The following is a 26,865-nucleotide window of genomic DNA, read 5'->3' as shown; positions in this document are numbered from 1 at the left end:
GAGTCAGCTCAAGCCAGGGACCTCTCCCAGTCAGCAAGTCACTGATGAGCAACACCTCATCACCCTTGATGTCCTCTACCTGATAGGACCACCAAACCTGTCCATCAACCTTTTGCACCAGGATGGTGCACCAGGACCATGATGGCAAACTATTCCCTCCCTCCTTGTGCCTGGTCTCTCTCCAGTCATCTCCCCCTGGGCTAGCGTCAGGGTATGAGCCGTATCATGAGGAGTAGTGACTACCAGGGAGTCTGACCTAACTAGGAATAAGAGCAAGTGTAGTCCTAACACCAAACTGGCCCAGCAGCTTAGAAACTCCATGGCACTTGTTTTGGTGTAGTTTTCAATGAAGCAAGGGGGAAGCAGGAGCAGGAAGTGGTTGGCCATGCTTGCACTTATTCCACACAAAACAGCATCGTTGTCACCGTGTCTCATTTGCTTCTGTAAGTTGTCCAGTGCAAATGGAATTATTTCCTAAATGCTAGGCCTCTGGATATATCAGGCTCTGGGGCAGAGAAAGATGCTTGCATATGAAAAGACAACTTCTGCTGAATGTTCATAGCAAAGCAAGCAGGTTTTTGGTACAGGGCACGTTTCTTACCTCTGTCAGTCAAGTAAAGAAAAGAAACCAGATCTCACAGTGTAATACACCAATTTGTCTCTAAATGCCCAGGGCAACAAGAGTCTTTGTTCCCCATCTGCCTTCGTGCTTGTGCTGGTTTTGGCTGGGGTATACTTAAGTTTCTTCATAGTAACTAATAAGGGACTATGTTTTGGATTTGTGCTGAAAACAGCGTTGATAATTCTGGCGTGTTTTCATTACTGCTGAGCCGTGCTTACAGAGCATCAAGGCCTTTTCTGCTTCTCATACCACCTCACCAGCGAGTAGGCTGGGGGGGCACAAGGAGTTGGGAGGGGACACAGCCGGGACAGCTGGCCCCAACTGGCCAAAGGGATATTCCAGACCATAGGACGTCATGCTCAGCATATAAACTACAGGGAAGGCTGGCCAGGGGCCGCTGCTTGGGGACTGGCTGAGCATCATTCAGTTAGTGGTGAGCAGTTGTTTTTCACTTGCATCACTTGTCTTTCTTTAGTTTTATTTTTCTCTCTTTTATTTTCCTTTTCATTACCATTTTTTATTATTATTATTTTATTTCAATTATTAAACTGTTCTTATCTCAACCCACAATTTTTCTCACTTTTACACTTCTGATTCTCTCCCCCATCCCAGCAGGGGGAAGCGAGTAAGCGGCTGTGTGGGGCTTAGTTGCCAGTTGGGGTTAAACCACAACAGTGCTGAAGGGCCCATCCTATTCCCTTTGAAATCAGCAGCAGATTTCCATGGACTCTGAAAGCGGAGGGCTGAATCCCATGCAAAGCACTAACACTGCCTTTAGTAAGAGGGGCTGCAGCAAGAACAGGGGAGCATAAACCACAGAGGAGGGCAGTCAAGGGTCAGTGAAGACCATCCTCCAGACTATATAGCTGCCTCTTCAAAAACATTGCAGAAAGATTCCGGTTCCCTATTAAATTTGAGAGGGTTTTAGAGTTATTTCCAATAAGGGCTCATATAGGAGCGGTACCGCAGTGGGCACAACCAGTTCCAGTGTCAAATGCAGATGTATCAGGGGACTAAGGAAGCAACCTCCCTTTTTTGCCCATCCCTTGCCCTTTATGGTCCATATGTTGGAAAGCACCTATTTACTGGTATGGCTTACGCTGCCCCAAACCCACTAAGTACTACAACATGTGTGGATCTACGCTTGAGTGTGAACCTGAATCAGTCCTCTAACAAGCTCATACAAACCTCTAACCGTACATTTAAAGAAGGTGGTGCAATCCAGAATTCAAGGCATGCACCCTAAATGCTGGCTGGTGCAGAGCTAGCAGCTCTGCAGCTCACCAGCACAGAAGTCATCCCGGTCCCAACTTTGCCCCCTTCACTTGGCTCGCCTGCTGGGTTAGATCGGGAGGTGGAAACATCAGGTCCTCCCACCAGTCTTTTCTCAGCTCCTGAAGCCCAGGCAAAGCCCCTTTCCCCACTGCCTGCCTGCAGCAAGGCTTGCCAGCTGGCTAATCAGTCCATTCGGATGCTGCAGCACAGCCTCCTCATCTTTGAGAGGAGCAGAGCTCCACGCACTGTCAAATGTGAGAGAAAAAATAACACATACTTAATGAAACGTGTTTGATCTGTCACAGTCCTTGGCACGTTCCAATTTGCTGCAGTCCAGGGCACACTATCAAGTACAATGATGCTTAAGTCTGGGTTTATTGAGGATGTCATGAGAAGCTGACAGGAGAGGACTTGGCTAATTCTTCGCTTTTATTCTTTTAATGCAAGGCAGCTCCAAGAGCCAGCCTATTTCTACTAGTATTTGTGTTTTACCTGTTTTTGTGTTAGACCACTTTTATTCTTTTAACGCAAGGCAGCTCCAAGAGCCAGCCTATTTCTACTGGTATTTGTGTTAGACCTGTTTCACACATGGAGGCGGGGGAAGATCACAATCAGGGAGTCACCTCCTCTCACCTAACCCCAGGAAGGGAATGTCCCGAGTGCCAGCCCGCAGTCTCAACCCTGTCACCAGCCTCCACCTCAGGGACACCTAGACCAGAACTTTGGTTCTGTACCTGTCCTCTGACTCCTGAATAGACCACCATGAAGGACAGAAGCTGGGACACTGCAATGGGGAACAGGGCTGGGACAAACACAGACCAGCAGGGAAGATGCGGCACTTGTGGTTTCATTTTCCTATTTTAAAAGGGGCAAAGCACACTGGTTATGAAATTAAACCTTTTCAACTGGGAACAGGTGGTAGATTAAACTGGCACCCAAAGTTTTGGCCCTTTGTGCCACGAGCTTCAGCTTCTCCCTTCCCAGACGAAGCGATGCGCAGCATTTGCGCATCCCCACTACTTCTCTCTCTGCTTTGCCTGCTGTTTCTATGAGAAAGCCTATTCACACACCTCCTGGCTCTTTTCCTGAACATCTAATCCTACTGTGCCCCTGCCCTATATGTTCTCAGGCCAGATGGGGACTCAAATAACTTCTTGTTTCCAGCTAGGAACAATTTGGCTCTCCCACAGGAGCCACAGCCACCCACTGTGTTACATCCTCCCTGACAGGCAGACATTTTCTTCTCCCTTTGGATGCCCCTCTCCTTAATACATGAGTTCAGAGAATTTTGCCCCTCGCTGCCTGCCTGCACTTTTTCTGCTGTTCCTTCACCAAAGGTTGGAGAAAAATCCTCTGACTCCTTCATTCCCAGCCTCTTTTTTCCCTCTGCTGTAAAATTTTTCCAACTGTTAAGATGCCACCTGACGCAGTCCACAGTCTACCCCTCTCCTAGAAACATGCAGCCGCCACCACCACCACCTTCCCTCCTCAGCTCCTTCTGACCTTGCCAGTCTCTTCTAGAGGTGCCCTGCTGTATTTCCAACCCTCAGCGCTTTGAGGTTGTGCCTTTTTCCAGGCCTGGAGTACCCTTTGCAGACATGACCCCCAGCCTGTCCTCTTCCCACAGAGAGGAGGGGGCTTCCTCTGTGCCCAGTGCAACAGGCAGCTCCATATGAAATGATACCAAACTTGGTACTGGGCTTGGTGCATGGAGGCAGCCACATTTTCCCCCACAAGATTTATTGCCAAGAAAATGAGAATACACCTGGATTCCCCCAAGCACTCAAAAAGGAACAGGCAGCATGCAGGCAGTCATAAACAGAGACCACACCAAGAAGATCCCGTCTTCAATATTTGAATGAGGTAGCCCAGTCTCCCCTTGGTCACGAATTTTGGGCTGTGTTTGTCCCACACCTACCATCATGGGATCCTTCAAGTACGGCCACAAAAGGCAAGGAAAGCCAAGGACACCTCTGAAGTGCTGTGGACACTCACCAGCTGGGTCCGATGTGCCAAACGCACGATGCAGAGATGCAGGAGAACAGCATTTGTTGGCTTTATTTGGGAACAAGGTGCAACTAAAGGGGGAGGCAGGAATCAGAAAAAGAGGAGAACGAAAGTGTCCTTTGAAAGCAAAACATGGTGGTATCCTCAGCTTCTCCCAGGGCAAAAAGGGCTTATTCAGGGCTTCTCAGGTGAGACAAGGAACAAGAGAGACGAGTGAGAGAAGACTGAAGCCACCTGGGGTTTTGGCACCAGAGGAAGAGGCCTTTAGAGATTCTCCTAAAGCTTTTCTTCCTGCAGACTTACTGCCTGTTCCCAACTGCCATCACACAGGAGCTCCTACTGCTGGGAAGTTAACATCCTCCGTTTGACCTCTTCTGCTGTTTTATCTTAAGGCAAGCAAGAGGAGGACAACCTCAAGAGCGAACAGCAAAACAGAGCGAACAGCGGACAGAGATGTTGTTAAAAAGCAGCTGATAAGGCTTATTAGAGGAAGCAGTTTTAAAGCACCTTTGGACGCTCATAGGTGCTGCCTGAGCTGCAGAAGGCAGAATCACAGGTGACGCTGCAGACCGCTGCACTGCATTTTATTTTGTGGTTTCATTTTGAAACAAGCAGCAACCAAGCACGTAAACTGCAATTTAAGGTGGGGAGGGAGGAATGAGAAAGCGAGCAGTCTGGCCTGTGTTACAAAAGGAGGAGCAGGAGGACGCAGAAAATTCTCTGGTTGCACAATATGAGCCAGCAGTTAGTCGGCAGCTGAAATCCTGCGTTGCATTTTGATGGCAGGAGGCGGGGGCGGTTGTGGGAGCAGAGACAGAAAATCAGGGCTCAGTGAGGAACAGCAGTGCCAAGGTACAGCTTAAGAACAAACCTAGTTAGATTAGTGCGTGGGGGCTGCTACTGGAATAGGTCGTATCTGCAAGATGGACAGGAAAATATTAGAAGTAAGTGCTTTCCAGCCAATCTAAGAGCAGCTACGTGACCGGGGACAGCTGCTTCAACCATGGCTGCTTCCAAACTCAAATGCTGCTGGAGAATGGCTCACTCCAGCTGCAAAAAGGAGAAAAGCAAGGAAAGATGTCACAAGAGAAAAATGGATCAACTCCAGGACAGCAGTCGAAATTAAAATGCCTTTCATTTCAAGCTGTTGAAAGCTAGTTGGCTTCTTTACACCTTCTAATTAACTTCCAGGTTGTGTGGGCTGTAGGGCATTCTCAAAGCATCTGTTCAGCAAGGTTCATGGGGCACCAGAGGCTGTGACAAGGATCAGATCCTGTTTACATTTTCTCCAACGTGAAACAGGAGCAACGCTTCTGCAGTCAGTGAGTTTGCTGCTTACTGACACCAGCAAGAGTGAGATAAGAAGCAACTGTGAGTTTACTAATGACATGTATATCTGTGATACAACCTGCAAGGATTATAGAGCATCACCCTTCAGAGCACACACCCCCCAGCTCAGGAGGGGACCGAATGGCTCCTGCCCTGTCCTCTGCTGCCAGGACAGGAGAGCCTCCCAAGTACCTAACAGTGGCTGGACTTTCCTGAGGATCAGTGGCAAGTCCCTTGCTAAAACCAGTGTAGGCTGTTGTTCTCGGTGCCGGTTCAGTCTCTGCCGGTGTCTGTAGCTCACCATCCCTGCTCTGGGCTACAGAGACACAGAGGTGGTTTCTTACTTCAGCCTAGAAAAAAATCAAGACTAACTGATGAAGTCCATAAATAGGGTGCAAATAGGATCAGAAACCAGCCTTTACCTTTGCATCACACCAGATGCTCTCGAGACCTCCACTCAGCCCATGGTCTCGTATCCACTGCCATACAGCGGGAGGCCCAGTAGCACGCAACCGCGGCAGATCCACCTTTCTTACAGAGCACCACAGTGACAGGTCTCCTGCAGACACAGAGCCAGGCTGGCCCCAGCCTGGCCCCGGTGGAGCCCCTAGAGCCACCCACCTGGCGGCCAGAGGTGTCTGGCCGAAGTCCTGCAGCTGCGTCAGGCTTGCTCAGAGGTCCTTGTGCACAGCTGGAGCGCGGGGACAGCGCGGCTCCTGTCACTGGCTGGAGGAGCGGAGCGGGTGAACGCCACAGAGGGTGAAAGCCACGCTGCTCCAGCACCCGCTCTGCAAACAGGCGCAGCAGGGGCATGGCAGGGCAGCGACCTGTGGTGCAGCCCGGAGGTTGCCCCGCGGGGACGGGGCAGAGTCCGCAGGAGGGGACAGGGTGGCCACGGGGCTGCCGCCTAAGCGGGGCGGCAAATTCACGGAGCGAGGCGTGACACCCGGCAGTCCTGGGTAGGTCCGGCGGAGGGAGGGAGGCTGCCAGCCCCCAGCGCTGCGGCTTAGCAGCCCGCTGCTGACCCAGGTCAGCCTGAGGCTGGAGGCCAAGGGGTTAGGGGAAGAGCGGGCAGCAAAGCAGCTACGGTCTGCAGGTTCACACAGGCCCACGCAAAAATCCGAACCTCTGCAGTGCCTAAAGTCTTAACCTTGCGGTCGCTTCTCTGGGGCTGCTGCTTTGGGGCAGGAGAGCAGAGGAGCCAGCTCTGCGGGCAGCCAACATCTCCAAGGGTCCAAGTGGGTCGGAGGCAGGAGAGCAGTGCGGGGGATTTGGCATCACACTACTCTAGGCACTTCTAGCTAAACTCCCTCAGGCAGCAGGCAGGCACACCCTAATCACAGCCTGGGGGCATTTGCTGTCTGAGTGATAAGAAACAGGGAACATGGAGGAAGAGTACTCAAGGGAAACCCTACCGAAAGGCAGGTGAGGTCATGGCATGACACATTATATTTTGCCTTCCAGCCCAGCGGACGAGGGGAGCCGGCAGCTTATTTGGCAGAGCCCGGTGCCTCGGCACGGATGCGTGCACAGCCATCACAGAACGGCAGAGCAGTGCCGCGTGGGCTCCGCACCGTTATTGTCCCTGCACCGAGCTCCCTCTTCAGCCCTGCACAGGGAGCCCAGCACCCCACACCCTGCTTAGGTGCAGGCTGGGGATCTACCGGCTGAGCCTGGGCAGGCTCAGCCATCTCCAGTTGGTGCACAAGACAAGGCACATCAGGTGAAATTGGGACAGGCAGAGGCGTGTGGGATTATGACTCTAGCGGTGCCGTAACCCCTTCCTAGCAGGGCCTGCTGTGACGCTGCTTTGCAATGCAATGGGACTGCATCCCACCTGCAACCTCCAAGAGGCGAGGTATCTGCTTTCCAATCTGGGGCACCAAAATTTTCCTATAGTCCTGCCCAGGAGCATGGGCAGGTAGAGATACAGCACAGGGCTCATTAGCCTGCCCTCTGCAAGGACCACATCTGCACCCATGAATCCAGCAAAGGTGGGCTGTTGCAGAGCTGCAAAGGTCAGGTCCAAGGTTCAGCCTCTCGTATCAGCAGCTGTCAAAGAGGAAAAACTGGGGCAATGGCATTTCCAATGGCATTGGATGAAAGCCCTGATTGGTAGTGATTACTTTAAAAGCACTGTTGATTTAAGGAGACACGGATCAGGTGTTATGAAACCCCCATGTGTTCTGCCTGGGTTTGTTCACAAATATGCCCACAGATCCCCACAGTTTAGCACATACCCAAACTGTGCTGTCTCCCAGCCTCACCCCTACACAGCAACAAATTTGATGAAGCCTCTGAGGCAAAAAGGAAAAGGAGCACACTTCCAGGCACACCTTTTAGAGCTGCAGCCCCCAGGTCAATGTGCCAGGGCCGGCACCTCTGCAGGGCAGCACACGAGGAGAGTCACTGCCTCGCGTTTGCAGGAGCTGAAGTGCCTACAGCCTACCTCACTCCTAGCACCTTTCCTCCTGTACCTATTATCACCTCACCATCGCTACCCTTCTTCCCCACCCCTGCATGGCCCACTTTCATCTCTCTTCTCAATCTTTCTGCTGTTTGAGTCCTTTTCTTTCTCTCTCTCTGCTGCTGCAACCTTCAGTACCAATTACCCATCCTTCAGGCATCCCTTTGCTCTGCAGCTTCCTGGCAGCCCCCCAGCAGCATCCCTGCCTGTCCTCTCCTATGAGAACCATTGAAAGAAAAACCTCTTTCCTGGGTTGATCCAAATTGATTATTTGCTCCCTATCCTGCAGCTGTCTCTTCCTTTCCTTAATGTTGGGAAGTTTTTCCCCTTTACAGTTTTCCTGGCCCACTCACCAGAGCAGGGCAGGCAGCTGGCATGTAGCAGCTGGCTGCGGGAGGACCGGAGACACGGGCACTCCCAGTGTGACACACACATCCAGCCAGATTTGCTCAACAAGCAAACACCGAACTCACCTGAACCCAGTGCAGGTCTTCCCCAGGCAAGCCCGTCCTGTCCTGTCCTGTCCTGTCCCACTGGAGTCCAGGCAGGCAATCCACTGAGTGCCAAAGAGAGACAGCAAGAATTAAGGCAAAGACTCCCCTCTCTCCTCCTCCTGTCCCTCCCCCTCATCAGCTCCCCCCACCAGGTTATCACCCAGCTCACGTGTGGGTGGTGGGATGGCAGAAAGAGAGGTGTATGGGGCGGGAGTACTTTCTCCCCAGCTCCCTTACATCATAAACCTCTCCAGACCTTGAACCGTGGCCCTGACAGGAAAGCAAGAAAAGAAAGCAACCACTGTCAGGCAGGGTGAAGGCCCAAAGTTTGCAAATATCAACGACAGCAGTCAGTGGAGTGACTCCAGGTCCTCTTGGCCTCAGCAGGAGGGAGGTCTCCGCTTGCAGACCCCACTGCACGGCCCAGGCTGGCTGCCACATGTCCCCACTGCTCTGGGGCTTCAGCAGTTTAGTGGGATAGTGGCATCTCTTAAAATCATCCTGCAAATGTGCAGAATGAATCGTCTCCATCTCCAGGGACCACCACGCCGAACCTCTTACAGTGGCCAAGCTCAAGGTTCACCAACACCATCAGGTCGATGGAGCAAAAGGCAGAAAGCAGGTGGAGGGGGGACGTTTGTCCCAGGCTCTCGCAGATCCCTCTGTGCTTGTGCCATATGCTGCGAATGCAAACACAGCTCATAGGAGAGAGCTCTGTCAGCAGGGAGAGATGCTGCTGGAGTCTTTATTTTTACAGTGTCTGTGTGCTCACTAGAAGTGAGCAATCCCTCTGTGCCTTTCCGCTGCCAGCTTGCTTTCTATCCACCTCAGCCCCAATGCACTTTTCCAGGGCTTCTTGTGACCAACACCAGCAGCAGACATTCCAGTTATGCCATTTTTCTCCAGATAGTTCAGCTCAGATTTTTTTTTAAAGTTACGTTATTACTGTTTTGCTATTAATTTGCTATTACTGTTTTGTCTTTTGCTTTGTCTGTTAATGTGCCTGCCAAAGTCCTATTTTGCTATTAATTTGCTATTACTGTTTTGTCTTTTGCTTTGTCTGTTAATGTGCGTGCCAAATTCCTATTGACCTTTTCATGTACTCATGTGGTCAAACCACAGCAGCGTGCAGGATGGAAGCTAGGACACATCCAGCACATGCTCCGATCTGCTTGCCTGTGTCAGAGCTCACCAGATGAGCATCCTCCAGCCCCCTCAGTGGGAAACCTGGGAACTGACAAAAGCCCTCACCACTGCAGAGTGGGGAAGCGGTAGGTTTACATGCCTGCACACTCTGTAGAGGTCGTTTGTAATGTTTTCTCAAAAAAATCCTCCATGGGTGCCAGAAGCCAGAGAATCAGATCACATTAGAGCATCCTGGATTGCCCTGGGGACAAGGGATGCTGGAGACATGCGTGAAGGGAGTCACCCTCGTGCCTGGTGGGATCCTCAGGATAAACCACTGAGGCTAATACCGGAGGCAGTAGGGGAATATGTCTCCTTCTATTTTGGGGGTGTTTATTTACTACCTCAGCTGACACTGGGGGCAGCCAGTCTGAGCCTACGCTGCTGGGGAGTGCAAAGAGGGGGCAGAGCAGCTCATGGTGAGCACTGGGGGACGTCCTGGGGCTGGGAAGCTCTGAGCCAACCCAGCCCTGTCCCAGAGGCCCCAGTCGGGCAACAGGGCCATGAAGGCAGAGGGCTGGGGTGGCAGCTGGAGCAGGCAATACCTCTTCACAAGCAGCCAAAGACCACGTGCAGTACCCTGTTTCCAGGATTAAACTTTCCAAGGGTGCCACTTTTCAAATCCCTGGCTTTCACCTACCATTTGGGCTGGTTGAGTGGATTGGTCCCATACCCAAAGAAATACAAGCCGATTCTTTCCTTGCATGGGCTGGGATCGGTGTCAGAGGGGCCAGGATCCATCTTCTGCCTTTTGGGGGCTGTCTCTGAAGTCCTGAAAGACTGCAAGGTGAACATCGTGTGCTGGCTACACAACACAGGCACTGCACTGCCTCCGCATCCCTCCTAACGAAGGACAGTGCCGCTGCCCATCCTGCCACTGAGGACTGGTGTGACCCAGCACAGCTGGGGGAAAGGTGCAGTAGAGGTTATCCAGATATGAAAAGGGGATTGAGATAAGCCTAGGTAAGCAGAGCTGACCTAAAAACTTGATTTATCCACACTGAAGTGTTTCACAGGAACATCACAGTTTTTTGCAAAACTGTAGATGGCAAATGACCTGTGACATTAAGGTAAAACAAGAAGAAAGTCAACCTAAATAAGAACTTTATCTAGCAATGTGTGAAAATCATTCTCCAGAAGGAAAAAGGCTGCTATTTCTGCTTTCCAGCCCAGAAGTTACACTCAGGCTTCAGAGTTTCCGACCAGGCAATAATTTACTGTGGTTTTAAAACCTGCTATGGGTGTGGGGCACCTTTATCCCACCACAGCAGCCTCCACGTGAGGGATTGCGCTAGTGCGACAGCCCAGACTGAAAACCAGAAATCACCTTCTGGCCTTCTCAGCTGTGGGGGCATGGACTGTGGTCAGCCCTATCCCAGGAGAGGGCAAGTGAAGGGGTGACACGCTCCCTGATCACTGATTGCCACCTTCGCTGGCAGAGACAGCCCCTGAGCAGGCACCCTGGGCTGCCCAGCTGTGTGGGTAGGACAAGGCTGCTAAAGGACGTGGCAATCTGACCGCAGGTCTCCCCACCGCAGGGGTTCCTCCTCCACCATTTACACAGGCAGAGGCAGCTTCCCACAGGGTCTACTAGAGGGATTATGTGGCAGGATGCAAATTTGCGAGCAAGGCCCAAGGAGAGGAGCCATAGCCAAGGCTCAGCCCACGCAGGGGACAGACACCAGCAGGGATGAGCCCTGGGAACTTCTGGGGGGGATAAATGCCAGCCCCAGGGAAGGTGTCTTGACGCAGGGATACAGAGGGAGCTGGGGGGGGAAGAAGCAGCCCTGCTGGCAGCAGGAATAGGGAGTGTATGGGCGAGGCTGCTCTTAAACTCTCCATCCCCAAAAGGGAAGCTCTGTTTGCAATAAATCCTGGAAACATTCAAAGCACCCCCCCTTCTCAGCCCCTCCCCAGGCAGCATGAATCCCTCTCAGAGCTGGGACCCCCGTTGTGTGCGGCTCTGACCTTGGCAGCACCCAGCTCTCCATAGCCCTCCCCACCGCGCATCCCCAGGCGTTTCGCGAAGGAAGGGATGGCAGCATCCAGTTTTGCAGGCAGGAACACCAAGACAAGAGGAAGCCCCGTTGCTGTGCCCGAGGGCGCGTGGGAGCAATAGGAAAGCACTGCTGTGCCACCACACAGAAGGACCTGCTCCCTCGGCACCTACCAGCCCAGAGCCTGCCGCACGGGTTTCCATCCCCTCCTGTCAGCAGAGGGGGAAAACTCTCCTCGAAATGACCCTATTCCCTCAACCTGCCAGGCCCACGGCAGCTGGAGACCAGGACTCAGCCTGCCTCACCAGCCTTTGCCCTAATGGACAGCCCAACCTCAGAGATGTCCTGCACCTCCGCAAAGGTCTCCTCCTCCCCACCCGCTCACTGCCTGCCAGCTGGCACTGCACCTTTGCCTCCATTTTTACCTTCCCTTTTCTTTTCTCAGAGCATGTGTTGACTTTTCCCATTATTTGGGTCTCCCCTCCCTTTTGGCTGGCTCTGACACACCTGCCAAAGAGCCAGCCCAGAGCAGCAGGCTGCCAACATCAGCCCACACCGGGGCCACGCTCCCTGGCAGCAGCCAGCCCCAGGCCCCACGATGCTTCCCTCCTCCTCGAGCCAGCAAGACATAGAGCTTTGAGCCAAAATTAACCCCTTCTCACCACAGCCCAGCTTCTGGGAGAAGTCTGTTGGTGTGACACCCTACGGGTACATCCAAAATGTGCTCCTGCTTTCCAAACGTTAGGGGCTGGGGGAGCCAGGCATTGGGTTTTGTGTGGGAGACACAGGAGCCTGCAGCCCTGGCTGCCCCCCTTGCTGGGCAGCCTGCGGGAGAAGCCACCACTGTCCTTGCTCATCCAGACTAATCCCACCTCTTGACACCTTTGCTAACAACATGGGAGAAACACTGGTTCCCCCGTGGGCACAGCGCAGCTGCTTCTTTGGTCGGGAACTTGCCTAGCTGACTGAATTCTGTGTTTGCAGAGGAGTTTCCCCTAGGCGTTTGTATAATTTATTTTTTATGTTTATGGCTAATTTCTGCTTAAGTAAGCCTGTGACTTCCTGCGACAGTTTCACCATAACTAATCACAAGTGAACATAACCAAAGTAACAACTGCTAACGAGGCCCCACAGAACCCTGATGGGCTCCAGCAGCCGCAGCACCACTCCCGTGCCAGGCTCCTGGAGAAGAGAAGGCTGTCAGGAGCCTCTGCCTTTGGAAGTATGAGCAGGGTGAGACTTTCCCTATTTTACATCATCCCCAGTGTGGGAGAAGATGAGGCAAGGGCAAATGGCTTCGGAGCCCAGTGTCAGCAATAAAAGTGGTCAGGAGGGAGGATTAGCGATGCTGGGGAGACGTCTAACAGCAATGCTCGCTACTGATCAGAGACCAAGGAGAACGACAGGAAAAAGGCAGGCAGAGGACAGGGGGGTACGTGCCTGCTTGCTCCTGCTCGCCCTCCCTGCTTCCTCAGGGCAGCTGAGCCTGTTGCCGTGGGACGTGTTGTGACAGCAAACACCTCCGATACACAAGGGCACAAAGGACAAGGTCAGTCTGCGGGGACAGCAAAGCGCATGTCGCTGCCCAAAGCGATGTGGCGCTGGATAGGTCAGATGGAGAAAGAGGTAACCGAGTCACTGGTAACTTCAAAAGTAACGACTTCCCGAATCCGTCTTTGTGCTCCCCCATGCACGCTTCCCTTATCTGTGCTGTGCAGATCCCCATCCTGCAGGCTGCTAACCACATTAGCAGACAAGGACTCAGCCAAATACCCTGCTCTAAGGGATACGCTCATTTGCAATGGCCTGCAGGACACACTGAACAGATTATTTGGGGATCTCTGCTTCACAGGATTACATATCCCACATGTTAAGATGTCAATCTTACTCTGTTCTCTCCATTTAGGCACCATGGCCTGTCTTCTCCCCACACATCCACCTTTATTGTCACCTAAACACGCAGCACAACTTAAACTGCATGATTCTTCAATAGCCACAGAAAACTGTCTTATATTTCACTAGTGGCAAATGGATAAGGACCCCTCAGGACATCTGTTCAATCACGCTGGGAGCCCCAGGGTTTGGGCTGCTCCCCACAGGAACAGATGCATCCTGGTCCACAGGTCAGTCCCCAAGATCTGAAGTCACTCCCCTGCCCTATGTGGTCATCTCCGTCCATGGAGGAGGACAGCAGCATCAACAGTATCTCGTTGCCCAATTAGGGGGCTGAGACTCTTCCCCAGGCACCGCTGATGCAAGCACCGCAGTATGGGAAAAGCAGAGCCTGGTTTTCATGGACAGGTGAAGAGAAAGGTCAGTCATCCTCTTCAAGCACTAACAACCCAGGACAGGATCTCAGGGACTTCTTTATTTTTATGTGAACTTCTCATTTGAAACTGGGGGGGGGGGGGGGGGGGGGAACCAAACAAAAAACCACCATGAAAAAAAATAGGTCTTTAATCTCATCCCCATTTTTCTGAAACTAATGGGTTGAATTCTGAGGCTAAGCTGCAGATTTTGGATTCTGAAGGTGGAAAATTTCCAACAACCACACATTTCCTGTCTCAAGGGACGTCAGCATCTCCCCAGGTGGAGAAGGTATGAGTAGGAGTAAATTCCACAGACTGCAAGAAGAGCAGCACTGTGCTGATCTTGAATGCAATGAAAATCCCTTTTACCATATTCCAAATCATGAACAGTCACCGTATTCCAAAATCTCCACATTCTGAATTTCACCAAAATTCCCTCTAACCGTGGGGCCTTAAAAAGTACTGTGAAAAACATCATGTCTGGAAGTTTAAAATATATTAATTTCAGACTTAGTCCAACAACCTTCTCAATGAGCAATACAGAATATACTCAATTCATATTTCAAGCCAGGCGTCATCGGTTTCAATACTTTGTCCTGAAGTCCTACCAAAACAAGACATTTATTTAAGAATGTCTAGCAAAACCTTTGGTTTTCTTTTTTATCTGACCTGCCTAGCTCATCCAAAGCTTTACAGCAATTGGGTCGTGTAGGAACACAGGCTTGGGAGGTTTCCTGGCTCATATATAACCAGATCGATAAACCACATGCCCAATTCACTGGACACCAGACTATTTTGAAACAAAGCAAGTCACAAGCCTCTCAGCAGACTCCCGCTTTGCCTACATGCAGCTGAGCAGGCTTTCTACAGCAGCCATTTTTGGAGATAGCTGTGGACAATTATTATTTTCTATTTGGTTTAAAATACTTTCCCAGTGGGCCAAACCTCTTATAGACATTACTGGAAAATGAAAGTATAGGTTTAAGATTAGAATGACATGAATAAAAATATCTGTTGCTGGAGCTTCTAGTATGATTGACTCAAAAAGCCAACAGAAAAAACACTTCTGTATTCAACTTCCATTCATTCATTTCTATGAGTAATTTCTACCAGCCAGTACCATATTCAAGTGGAATGGCAGCTGGGTGGCTCCATCCTCCATCACATTGTGGGTCTTTTCCAAAAGGGTCTAAATTTCTATGCTCTTTCCTACCTTCAGCTCACACATGAGCACCATAAAGCATTGTGGCATCTGGGCAATCTGGAGCTTTGAGGCTGCCCAGGAAAACTGTGACAGCCAGTTCAGCCCTGAGCTCCCGCTCCCCAGCCCTATACCTTCAGCATCACCAGCATCCTCCAGAGGCAGGGAGGGAGGCGTGCAGAAACCCAGCGGCTCAGCTTTTGACAGGGAAGGTGCAGGGCTGACCAAGGGGCTTCACCCATGGTTGCACACGCAGCCTAGCAAAGGAACGCAGCCACCCTCATGTTCTCCTGGAAAATGGACTGGGAAAAGGGAAAATGGGCTGGAAATGAGATGAGGTTTCCACAGGCACATTGGAACAAAGCCAATGAAGCCCCAGAAGACCACAGACCAGTGGGCTGTCCCTCCTGGAGTTTCAATCTGCACTCTCAGAAACCCTCCCAGCAACAATCCCCCCAGTCCTTGGTGCTCACCAGAGTTTCACAGCCTCCACGAGTGAAAGCTCATGACCCCTTTCCATCATCGACCTGTCTCCCATCTCAGGTCACCAGGCTCCAACAACACTAAACTGGGGAAAACCAAGCCCAAGAAAACCAAGCCAAATAACTTGCCATTGCCTATAGGTCCTCGGGAACCTAAACCAGTGCTTGCCACAGCCGAGGTCCCCGTTCCCCGTGGGACACAGCTCTCTGCAGAGAAAACCTCAAGAGGCGACGAAGGGCGAAAACGCCCACCCAGGTCATCGTGACCCAGGAGAAAAATCCCTCCCCAGCCCTACAGCCGGTGGCCAGGCTGCCCAGCGACCCTCAGAGCGAACAGCCCCCCAGCTCGGAGCATCTTCCGAAGCGGGCGGAGCGGGGGTGCCGGCCCGGCTGCGGGGGTGCCCGCTGCCCCCCGCGGGGACCCCGGCCGGCGCTGCGGCGGTGGGTGAGGTCCTGGGGCCACCTGGTGGCTAACGGCGCGGATTGCTTTCAGTCGCGCCTTCCTCTCCCCGCGGCACCGGCAGCCTTGGCCGGAGAGCGGTGCCCACCCGTGTCCGTGGGCGTTTCGGGAAGCCGAGAGCCTCCCGGCCGCTCGCTCGGCTCTGCCCGGGCTCCAGCTTCCTCGGGGTTTCCTGGGAGCCATCCAGCTTCCCGGGGTTACGTGTCCTCTGGCTGCCCTCCTCGGATGCTGGGGCTACAGCACTTAAAACACAAGCTCTTTGATTTTTTTTTTTTTTTTTTTTTTTTTTTTTTTTACCCAAACAGCCTGGAAACGAGGGGCCCTGTTTGTTGACATAACATGCATATCCCGCTTCAGCCACGCAGCCCTTCTTCCATATGCAGGAAAACCAAAATGACGGGCTCTAGCGCACCTGGAAGGCAGTCAGCACAAAAAAGACACAGATCTGCAGAGACGAGGGAAAGTTTCCCATGATCCTTCACTTGCATGAAGAAAATGCAAACCCACGCGCTTCTCTCAGACCCCGGGAATAGCCCAGTGACTCATCAGCCAGATGACTCTTCTGGCTGCGATCTGGCGATGGCTCCAGCAGAAGGTGGCATTGTGCTCTCTGCTTCACCTAGGTACCCCAGGCCTACCACTTATGGGGGCCTCCAAACCAGCGTTCCCTGTTTTCCTTCCTACCCTAACCAAGCTTCCTCTCCTCTGGCCGCCCTCCCATACCCATGTCCCAGTGCAATAGAGATCCGGACCTGAATGCCCAGCACAGCTCCACCAACACACATCCCGCCTAACATGCTGTGAGCAAGGCATGCGGGTGAGACAAAACTGAGACAGAGCAGATCTAGAAGGGAAGAACAAGGATTTAATGGAATGAATGGAAACGCTCCCAAAGTCCACACTGGAGCCGCATCTCTGTGACTCTCTGACACTCTCCACTCCAGGATCAGTCCTTCCTTTCTGCCCACCAGAATGCTGGGGATGCTCAGGAACACCAGTGCTTGATCTGCCCCTTCAGAGCCCTCTCCAGGGAGAGGATTAAGGTGCATTGCTAACTCCACGCAGACCATCTCCATGGCAGCCTCTTCCTCAGCCCTTCAAATCTTCCAGAGAAGGGAGCTCAGGCCCGAAATCCCTCTCTCCTTGGCGAGTGAAGAATCCTTGCATTATCCAACAGGTGGTAAAGGCTGTATAGAAACCGTCCTGGGGGTGAGGGAGGGAGAGCCACACTGGTCCTAGCAATGAGATTCGAGCTCTGTCAGCATCAGGAGGCCAGCTCTGGTGGAGGGAAGGGGATGTCCCGTGCCCGGCCTGGAAGGCAAGTCCTCAAGTGGGCAGGTGAGTTGACGGAGCCTCTGGAAGGCAAAGGCAGGCATTGAACACAGCCACAAGGACAAAAGGTGACCTGGGCCCTCCCCTTCCAGTCATGGGTATCATTTCAGCCAGCCAGCCAAGGCTGCAGGTCTGTTCCCTAAATGCCAGCAATGTCCCAGATAAGGACAGTCAGCACTTCAGAAACTGAGGGGATAAACTCATCTTTCACCCACTTGTCCCAAGACAAGCACTGAGCACGTGAGAGACCTGAGACACAGTAGGAAAGCTCTGTCCTCCATTTGCTCCATGCCAGGGCTAGAAAGCAGTCCAAGGAAAGGTCGGTGCCCAGGTGCCGCCAGGTCATCCCCTCCACCAGCACAGACTGAAAAGGGAGAGCCCATGCACACAGGTTTGACTTTAACTGGGACAGCAAGTGCGTAAGGAGCTACCCTCTACATCATGCAGTGTGATCCTTGCTGTGCTCCTGCAGCTGTGCCCGCTCCTCCCTGTCCATGCTGGACACGGCGATGAGGGGCCCATTGCTGTCACAACCCATTCCTGAGCACTTGCTGGAGGCAGAGAACGGGTGAGATCCTGGGGTATCAGGATGTCTGTGAAACTTCCAGTGAGCCATGGCAGGGACAAGACACCCGTCTGGAGTAAGGTCTGCTTTGCCAGGTCCCTGGCTCTCCCAAGGCACATTCAGGGCAGACAGCAATGGGTCACAGCAGCTCCAGGAGCTGGGCAGGCTCAGGCCACTGACACTCAGCTGCCTGCAACGCTCATGGGATCTGGAGCTTTCTAAAAGCAAGGCCCCAAGCCTTAGTTATGGGCAGCCTCCAAACTGACTCGAGGCACTGGAGATCATCTTTATCCTCTCCTTCTAATGAACTTTTTCCTAATGGAGCTTGCAAAGACACAGAAGCAATAAACAAAGGGCACCAAGAGGCAACAACCAGCTTGGAGCAGCCCTCCAGCCAGGCAGAACTTAATAAAACCAACAGTCAGTTACAGAAATGGACTCATTCAATCGATTTATTCTAGGCTCCCTGCTAATTAACCTGCAACACACAAATGATCCCCCTGCAAGGCTGGACTTCAACACAGAAGCACAGCCTATGCCCTGATCCCAGAGCACCAGCCTCACCTCTCTAAGGGAGCCTTTGATGGTGGAGAGTTTGTAGACGATCCAGAGAGGGATGCACACCATGGAGGAGAGGGCTAGCAGCCAGCCCAGGGTGTCTCCCCACCACGGGTACACATACTTCTTGTTGTAGGTCAGCGGGGTATATTTGATCAGAGAAAACAGGAAGGTTGCCTGGCAAGGTAGAAGAGACCAAAAGAAAAAAAGCAAAAAGATCAACAGCATTAGTCAAGAGAGGTCTTCCTTGTGAGTCCACGCCTGCGCAGAGTCTCACGGTAACAAAGAGCTTCCCAGGACAGCAACAGAGGAGATGCAAGTCAAGCAAGCTTTGCTGGGACAGCCCCCATGTGCAGCACTGGCCATGGCAGCAATGAGCTCACCCCACCAGCAGACACCTCTATCGCTGCTGAACCAGACCCCCCTCCCCGTTGTTTAGCCCCACACCTGACCCCCAAAGCCACAAACACACAGAACAGGCTCCCATAGTACAGGCCACATAAACCCCTATACGTACGCACATCTGCACATCCCTCTGTATATACGTAGGCATCTGTACCTCAGAGGCACCTAGGTCTGCCCATCTCCCCCCCCCCCCCCCCCCAGCTCCTCTTCCTAGGGGCCCTCACCATACAAACCGCTGGAGTGATGAAAAGCCAGCAGTATTTGATGATGGGCCATGGCCGGTAGCCGATCATATCTTCAATGTTATCGTAGAAGCGCTCAGCACCTGCGAAGGAGAAGGATGCCTCGCTGTTACCAGGGAAGGAGAGCAGCAGGGTCTGCATGTCCAGGGTCCTGCTTCACAACTCTTTGGGTACTCCCCAGAAGATAAGGCAGTAACCTCAGCATAGCTGACAGCCCTGTCGGGGAGCTCGCCAGGAGCGTGGCCAGCTTTAGTCTTTGTCCTGGACTAACACCCTCTTGCCCCAGAACAGCCCAGTGGGTCAAAAGAGCCAGCCCCTCCGCATCTCCCAGGCTGGGACTTGAACCCAGGTTTTACCCCCCCCTCTTGTGAACGTCAAGGCTGAGAGAGGGCTCTCAAAAATGTTTGAGGGTCTCAGACTCCTCTATACACAGGTTGGGAAAAGATTTCCCAGCCAGCTCCAAGTCCCCAGGAGAGGAGGACCTCAAAAGCAGGGGCACATGGGAACATGCTGGGGATATCTGCCAAGCAGATCTCCCAGGGCGTTGCTGCGAGGAAGCCCCTGCCAACTGAGTCCAGGGGCACCAAAGCAAGGTTTTAGAGGTCTGCCTTGCACTGTGAAGCAATTGCCAAGATAAGCTATAGACCAGCGTTTTGAGGATGGACCAAGCAAGAGTCTGAGAGACCAGAGCTGGGGACTCCCCTTGTTCATACTCACCATAGACCCAGGCGATGCAGAGAGTCTCGAAGATGGCCACAAAGAGCAGGCACATGCCACTGGCAGCATAGTAATCAAAGAGCTGGAAGACATACATCCCACCCTGGGAAGGGCCAAGTAGGCAGCAAGGCAAGGTGGGGAGGGAGAGAAGGGAGATGAATCAGGCACAGGCAAAGAGTGTTGGGCACCCAGAGGCTGGCAGCCTGGCTGTTTCACTGCCCAGGCTGCAAGGCTGTCTACAAAATGGGCCTGTGAGGAAGTCCAGGCACAAAGCTGCAGATGCAACACTGAAGGCAGCTTTTTCAAAATTATGCCCAAATGAAAACGGAAGATGCAAAGAGCATTGTGGCAGCGTCAATCCACACGCACATACTGCTAGGAGAATTTAAAGCTTTTGAACTGGAACAGTTTAACTCCCAGACAATTAATCAAAACAAGGGAATATATGGGAAATCGCTGTAATAGATATGGAGCGCACTCAGGCCCACCAAGTTTCCTTACACCAAGTATTCATGTAGCTCCGTCCAAGATGAAAGAGAAGGACAAAGGCGCTCCCCTAGGCATGCAACAGGCTACAGCTGTAAAGGTTTGGCTCATGTAAAGATGAATCTATAACCAAAATATGGGCTGTCCAGCGCTCCAATTATCAGACTTGGCAAGGAAAGTGTCAGGACTCTGACCGAGACAAGGGGTGAGGGCTGGAAGGGAAAATGCGAACGACATGGGGAGGGAAAGGCAGCCTCCCCCTGGCACTGTGCACCAGGATGGGCCTCACCAGCAAGCTCTCGGCCCCAGCACAGACCCCACCACCTGCCAGGCCCCCCCCTGCAGGGGGGCACACAGACCAAATAAGCACCGCACAGATGGTCTAAGCCCAAAATACCTCTGTAAGCATCACCAACCCGACCAGATAGGAGAGGATGGAGACCAGCAGGATGAGGGTCTCCCGGCGGTTCTTCTTGCGGAAGATGGTAGGGTACATGTCCACGAGAGCTGTGACGAGGCTCTCCACGCAGACAAACTACAAAGAGCAGAGATCCCACCTCTGTCAGCCTGTCCTGACCGGCTCCCCAGCCCTGCTGCCCCCACCTCAGCCAAGTTCAAGCCTGTCCCAAAGGGACAGTGGCTTTTGTCTGGCAAGGAACCACCCTGCACCTTTACCTGGCTGTCCAGTCCCAGCAAAACAACCATCAGGAAGAAGAAGCATGCCCAGAGCGGGGAGAAAGGCAGCATGACCACAGCCCGAGGGTAGGCGATGAATGCCAGGCCAGGCCCTGCGGGGAGAAGGGCTTTCAGAGCAGGCAGCAGCATAGCAGCGGCATGGCACAGCTGGTGCAGACCTGCCCGAGGCAGCCACCCGGCCAAGGCACAACCTGCAGCCATGCAGCCTCTTGCTCCAGTTACACCAGCGCTGTGCGTGAAACCCAGGATCCTCGCAGGGTGGAGGAGCCCAGCTGGAAGGGAGGGAAAGGGGGCACAGCAAGCTCTGGCTGCATCGCCATCACCAGGGCTGGGAGCCAGGGAAAGCCTCTGAGCCCAGGGGAGCACAGCACAAACCCGGGCGTATGCCATGCAGGCACCTCACCCCCCTACTGAGAGACAGCAGCTGCCTAACCCTGACCCTTATAGGCAGCTTTTATCGGCCTCAAGACACGGCCATTGCATCTTAATATTCATGAGCGTGCATTTGTTTCTCCCTGGTTTTTGGAGGCAGAAAGCGGAGCTGCCCACCAGGATGGGAACCCACAGCTGCAATACTGTTTGCCCCAGGGTATCCTGCGGGCACGCTGCCCTTGCTGGGGGGGGGCCAAAGAGCAGCATCCCCGCAGCCCCATCCCACCGCAGCTCCACTCACCTGACTCAGCCACCTCGGCGATGGGCACACCCTGCTCCCCCGCCATGAAGCCCAGGATGGAGAAGATGGCAAAGCCGGCCACGAAGCTAGTGCCGCTGTTGAGGAAGCAGAGGGCCACACAGTCCCTGGGAGGAGGGGGCACAGCGTCAGCCAGGTGGGGGTCCAGGTATGACCCACAGCCCAGGGCAGCCCCCGTTCTCCCACCCCAGCCACTGTGCCCACAGCAGGGCTTCTCTCCCAGCACCCCCACAGCTCAGCACCAGGAGCTGCAGAAGGATGGTGCCCCAGGGTGGGCAACACAGCAGGATCTCCCCCCCGGAAAAGCCTTCTCCAAGGACAGCATAAAGATGCATTCCTCGCCTAAGCTCCTCGCTTATGAGATAGTCTTGCTACACATCTAAATGCGTGATTTTTTCCTCTCTCTCCCCTGGGCCTTCCTGTAGCAGAGAGTACCAGAGATGATTTTTGTCTGAGAAGGGGGCATGGGTTTTTTTCCTTAATAGATTTCTCAGACCAGTTACAATCTCCTTGGTTCTCAGCACTACTGGATATCTCCTGGTCCTTGCATTATGAGAAAAAGATGAACAGAGCCATCCAATTTATTTTCTCTGATCTATTCCCTTTTGTCTCTCTTTCATCTCATTCTCATCCATCTACTCTTTAGACTAAACACCTCTTATCTATCCAATTCCTTTTCACGCTCCAGTCTCCCTAGTCCTCTTGTGACTGCAACCCTGGGGACAACAATAACATTTGCAGCATCTTTCAGAGATATTCTGAACCAAACTGAACGCACCCCTTCTGGGATTTCATGGCCCGCTCTGACGTTATTAAATGCTACTCTGCAAATCCAGTGTCATTTTCTGTATCAGTCTTCAGGTATCTAGCATTTTGGGGGCTTCATGCTCCTCCCTGCACATTAACTAAATCCATTCACAGTCTGCAACCATTTCCAGACAGTACAGTTCAGGCAGAGGCCTTGCACCATACAAATTCAGATTATTCCTTCCAAAGCACAGCTCTTTGGATTGTCAAGGACTGCACAGCACCAAACACTACTGCTCTACCTTTGCACGTGGTTTCTAAGGCAGGAGAGTGAAGCAGGCCTGCAGGGTGACCCCCTGCGAATCTCCTGGCTGGTAAGGAGGGTCACGCTCCACCAAGCTCAGCTAACCCAGTGGGAAGCCCGTGCCGGAACCTCGTTTCTCTTGTTGCTATAAACCACCTTTTTTCCACTCAAATTATGTTCTCCATCATTTTATACAAGTTCCCATTTATTTCAAATAGTTTCTCTTCCTTCCTGGTGTTTCTCCCTCTTCCCCTGGAGGTACGCATGACAAGTCAAATGCTCCTTGGAAAGGCATGGCCTGGGAGGTGCTCTGCAGTCACCCGGCAGGTGGAAAGGGGTGTTGTGGTGGAGGGTAGCATGTGAGGAATGGCCAGAGCAAAGAGGTATCTCCAGATTTTCACCTGAAGGGGAGCCAGGGAGCCTTGACGATGTCCCTTACTGCCCCAGAAGGCGAGAAATGGTCTGTTCCGTTTGGCACCATCTTGGACTGCTGCCATACAAACAGTGGTCCATCCTGCCCACGTCCTCTTCTCTTCCAGGTCACCAAAGGTTACACCTGGCCTGAGATAACCGAGTGGGGCACCACGCTGGTGTCCCTCTGCCCTGTTAAAGCTGGTTGCTGTCTTCCTATGCAAACCAAGGCTGCAGAGCACAGAACCGACTCATTAAAACTGGGGCCATGCCTGGGAACAGGCTGCTCAGATGTTTGACATCAAAACTAAGAACAATTTCCCTAGCAAAACTGAATAGCATAAAGCATTTGTGTTGCAACAGACATGTCTCCCCTTTCTATAACGTCTCCCAGCTGCAGCTACAGAAGCTCTTTACAACCTTGCTGCTAAGCAGCTTGTGTCTTCCTCTGCATGTTAACACATCCAGGCTGGAGATGCAGAGGGCTAGTGCCTAAGGACACGCAGCAGGCCAAAGCCAAATCCATTATCTCTTCTTCTCCCAGAGCTTTTTCTCTCAAAAACTCATCTGGGAGAAGGGACATGAAAAGGAAGAGGAGTACCAACCCAGCTGCTGTTGGAGAGGTATCTCTGCAGCAGAAGCGAACTTCTAAGGTGAAGAGAAAGATGCCAAGCAAGGACTGTATAGTCAGTGGCCTGCCTGGACCCTCCATGGCAACAACCACAATTTTGAATTTAAAAGGTGGGGGGAGAACCCAGTGCCAGGAGCAACACAGTCAGCAGAGAAAGGGTGGGAAGGCAGGTGGGCAGTTTTACCTAGAGGTGGCCTCCTCCAGTCACACTAGCCTTTTACCCCTGGGGATGTAGCTCCAGATGCTGGAAACATCTACAGCAAAATTAGTTTATTTTCACCTGACCACTCCAACTTGACAGCCTGATTCTATTTGGCAACGTGGCCCATCTCTGTTCAAGGGCAGTCCAGCACAGGGAGAGTATGGAAGAAACAGAAGTTACATCTGCAGGCATATATGTAGACCACAGGCAGCACACAGGAACCCAGACCACTGACAATTGTGCAAGACACTAGGTCCAAGTGAACTTAGGAAGGATAAATCACAAGGTGAAAGGACTCCAGTCTACAGCCATTAGATCTCACAGCTCTGCTTCCCCTATGGCTACTCATGCACCCAGGTAATAGGGGAGGTTGTGATGTGGGCTGGGGTCACAAAGCTAGTGAAGAGGATCTGACTTTGCTGGGTCTCAGCTGGTGTGGAAGAGGGGCCTCGTCATCCATGGCACAGACAGAAAGTTCCCTTGGGTAGAAAGCACAGTGAGCCGGATTTGGGAAGAAAACACATGGAAAGGGTTTTCTTACATCTTGAATAGAAACAGAAAACATGACACTTCAAAAGGCCAGTAGCCTCCAGCAGTTCACCAGCCTATGTACACTGATGTTCAGGGAGGGGAAGGCTCTAGGCAGCAGAGCCGTGCTCCAGTTACCTGTAGCAGTTGTTATGGTATTTGTTATAGCTGCCCAGAGCTGTCAGGCATCCCAGACAAATTGCATAGGAAAAGAAGATTTGAGTGCCTGCATCCATCCAGACCTGCAAGGGAGATGCAAACACAGGTGAGAAGACAAGGCCAGCACAGAGCACAGACACTGCATGGATGCAAAGAGGCAGAGCCCCGGGGGCTGCCGTAATGAGCAGAAAGGCCAGTGATCGGGAGGTCAGCAACACCCAGCATTTCGACAAGCCTTTTCTAGGGGCAGGTTATACAGTGCCAGGAATTACAGTGCTCAGTGAGGCACCTATGGGGTGCTAAGAGTGCCAAAGGGAAGGGATGCACCGGGAGCCTTGCAAACCCACAGCACGTATGGCTCTTCGTCATTATCTTTTTCTTCCTTGGACAAATCTGCAGAACCCTGTGACTCTCCAGAGCCCCCCAGCAGTGAGAGACTGGATGAACATTTTCCACAAAAGCTGGAGGAGCCCTATGCTAGCAAAGGAGGGGGACTTGATTTGGGCAAGCCCGGTCTCCCACTGAGTGGCACGGGTACATACAACTTCTGGTGGTGGCCCTTCTCTCCAAGACCTAATTTAAAGACCCCAAAACTTAAAAGAAAATCAGCTGGGGAGTAGAGGAGTACTAGAAATAAACAGAGTTGTTTGCAAAAGACAGCTCCGAAAAGAAAATACAAGAATGCTGTTAGTCCCACGAGGCACCTTTGAACTCTGCTTCACTCTCACTGTCAATAACATGTCCCAGTGCTCCAAGGCTGACATTTGTCAATGCCAAATTTGATCTGAAAGCCTAGCTGTGTGCAGTCACCAATGCAACCACTGCCTTCTGCAGAGAACAGCAAAAGCAGGAAGCAACAGTGAGAAATGAAGCGATGACAAAAATTATTAATTAAACCCCCTGTTTTCTAAGATCTTTCTTCCTAAGGGGTTTATAAAATAGAGATAAGACAATCATTTAGCCAATGCTGAAGGGTAGCCACATTCTAGAGACAAAAGAGAAGCTAATCAGTAAAGAAAAGCAGAAGAAAAGTATTACTGGGACAACTTTAATGAGAAAAGTCTCCATTTGGCTCCACCCTCCTTCCCCGGAGTAGTAGTGCTGGTGAGCCCTCAGACAAACACCAGCCTTGCCCCAGGATCCCCTCTGAGAAGAACAGAAATCAATGGAAAGCACCACAGCGGTTTTGATGACTCCAAATCACACCTGTACCCGTCAGCCAATACTTCATGTCCTGAGGCAATGGTCACCTGAGCACCTGCCCAGCCACCCCTGTTGCTCAAGCCACCCTCACCAATGCATGGCTCTGCCTTTCCTCTTCCATGCTGGCCAAAGAGCAATCATGCGGTGAGAGGTTTTGTTTCGCATTTACCTCTTCTCCTTCCTAGGCTGATGGGCCTTATGAAGGGATATTATGATCCCATTAGCTGTGATTTTCTAGAGAAAATTCTGGTTTTGGCTCAAAGAACAGCTGCACAGAATGAATCCTCTCCCTGCCCACTGCTGCAAGACCCAGAAGCTCAGTCCACAGGGAGAGAAAGCAAAGCGCTGCTAGGGCTAGGTTCGGTGAAACTGCTCTCCCTGACTGTCCTGCGAGCAATTCAGCTAATGTTCAGCCCAATCGCCTTCCCTTCAGTCTATTGAAACCCTGCTCACCACTTCACAGGGAGTAAGATCAAATCTCTGATTTGTAGAACGGGAAGGGACAGGTGATGAGGTAGGACTGTGACAGCTAGTTTGAGACACTGAGATGTTGAAAAAGTAATTAATTGACCTCAGTGTATTTTACTCTTTTTGGAGGAGCTGCATGGGGAGGTAGGTTTAAAAGAGCAGAGTATTAGTTCATTTTTGCATTTCAAAAAGATTAGAAAAAAAATCAAAGCCCTTTTTATAATTGATTCCTAAAGCATCATCACTCTGTGGGCTGTAAGGGCACAGCCTTCACTTTTCAGCTACTTTTTAGGCACAGCAAGGCACTGAGGTGAGCTGGACCAGCTGACACCTTTGCAGCAATAATTTAAGCATCTTTGCACAGATCGGGGTGAAATGTTTTGTTAGGTTTGCTTTTTATTTTGCTGTTCATTGCTAGAACTCTATTTTTTCATCAAATTTGAGCTCAAATCGCACCCTCTCATGGGTTTTGGAGCCCTTGTATTTCAATTTGTCAAGATAACAAGACTTTTGCCATCAAACTGCCTTCCCCACATCTGCCATAACATTGGACCCAGTTGACAAGTTTCAACCAGATTTAACAGCTGGTAGAAACCTCAAGGATATCAACCACCTATGAATTTCACAACAGCCAGGGAACAGGAAAAAGACAGGAACTCAGCACTCCCCAGTGAGCAGAAAGCTACAGGGAG

The 26,865-nt window shown here is 52.0% G+C and overlaps 2 protein-coding genes across 9 annotated transcripts in view; both read right to left on the bottom strand.

Moving 5' to 3' along the window:
* SLC6A12 (solute carrier family 6 member 12) overlaps window positions 1-8,268 on the bottom strand; it is a 51,597-nt gene extending 43,329 nt beyond the window's left edge. For 3 of the 5 annotated variants that reach the window (XR_007508794.1, XM_049822667.1, XM_049822668.1), the window contains exon 1: window positions 5,656-6,005. Coding sequence is in view for 2 of the 5 variants with exons in the window: in XM_049822667.1 (XP_049678624.1) it covers window positions 5,656-5,663 (8 nt within the window). In the remaining 3 variants the exon portion in view is untranslated. Of the gene's footprint in view, window positions 1-5,655; window positions 6,006-8,173 lie in introns of those variants that run through there. The other 2 variants (XM_049822670.1, XM_049822669.1) reach the window with 2 other exon arrangements.
* An 8,427-nt stretch (window positions 8,269-16,695) lies between these two features.
* Window positions 16,696-26,865, bottom strand: part of SLC6A13 (solute carrier family 6 member 13) — a 32,852-nt gene continuing 22,682 nt past the window's right edge. For all 4 annotated transcript variants that reach the window (XM_049822666.1, XM_049822665.1, XM_049822663.1 and 1 more), the window contains 8 exons: window positions 24,482-24,585; window positions 21,503-21,627; window positions 20,809-20,921; window positions 20,531-20,668; window positions 19,648-19,750; window positions 18,913-19,013; window positions 18,290-18,460; window positions 16,696-17,183 (listed from right to left, as the gene is read on the bottom strand). In XM_049822666.1, coding sequence (XP_049678623.1) covers window positions 17,064-17,183; window positions 18,290-18,460; window positions 18,913-19,013; window positions 19,648-19,750; window positions 20,531-20,668; window positions 20,809-20,921; window positions 21,503-21,627; window positions 24,482-24,585 — 975 coding nt within the window. In that variant the 3' untranslated portion in view covers window positions 16,696-17,063. The remainder of the gene's footprint in view (window positions 17,184-18,289; window positions 18,461-18,912; window positions 19,014-19,647; window positions 19,751-20,530; window positions 20,669-20,808; window positions 20,922-21,502; window positions 21,628-24,481; window positions 24,586-26,865) is intronic.

Source organism: Accipiter gentilis, chromosome 18 (genome assembly GCF_929443795.1).
Source record: "Accipiter gentilis chromosome 18, bAccGen1.1, whole genome shotgun sequence".
Classification (NCBI taxonomy): Eukaryota; Metazoa; Chordata; class Aves; order Accipitriformes; family Accipitridae; genus Astur; species Astur gentilis.
The sequence above is the reverse complement of the archived record's forward strand: the minus strand, read 5'-3'. Positions and strand labels throughout refer to the sequence as shown.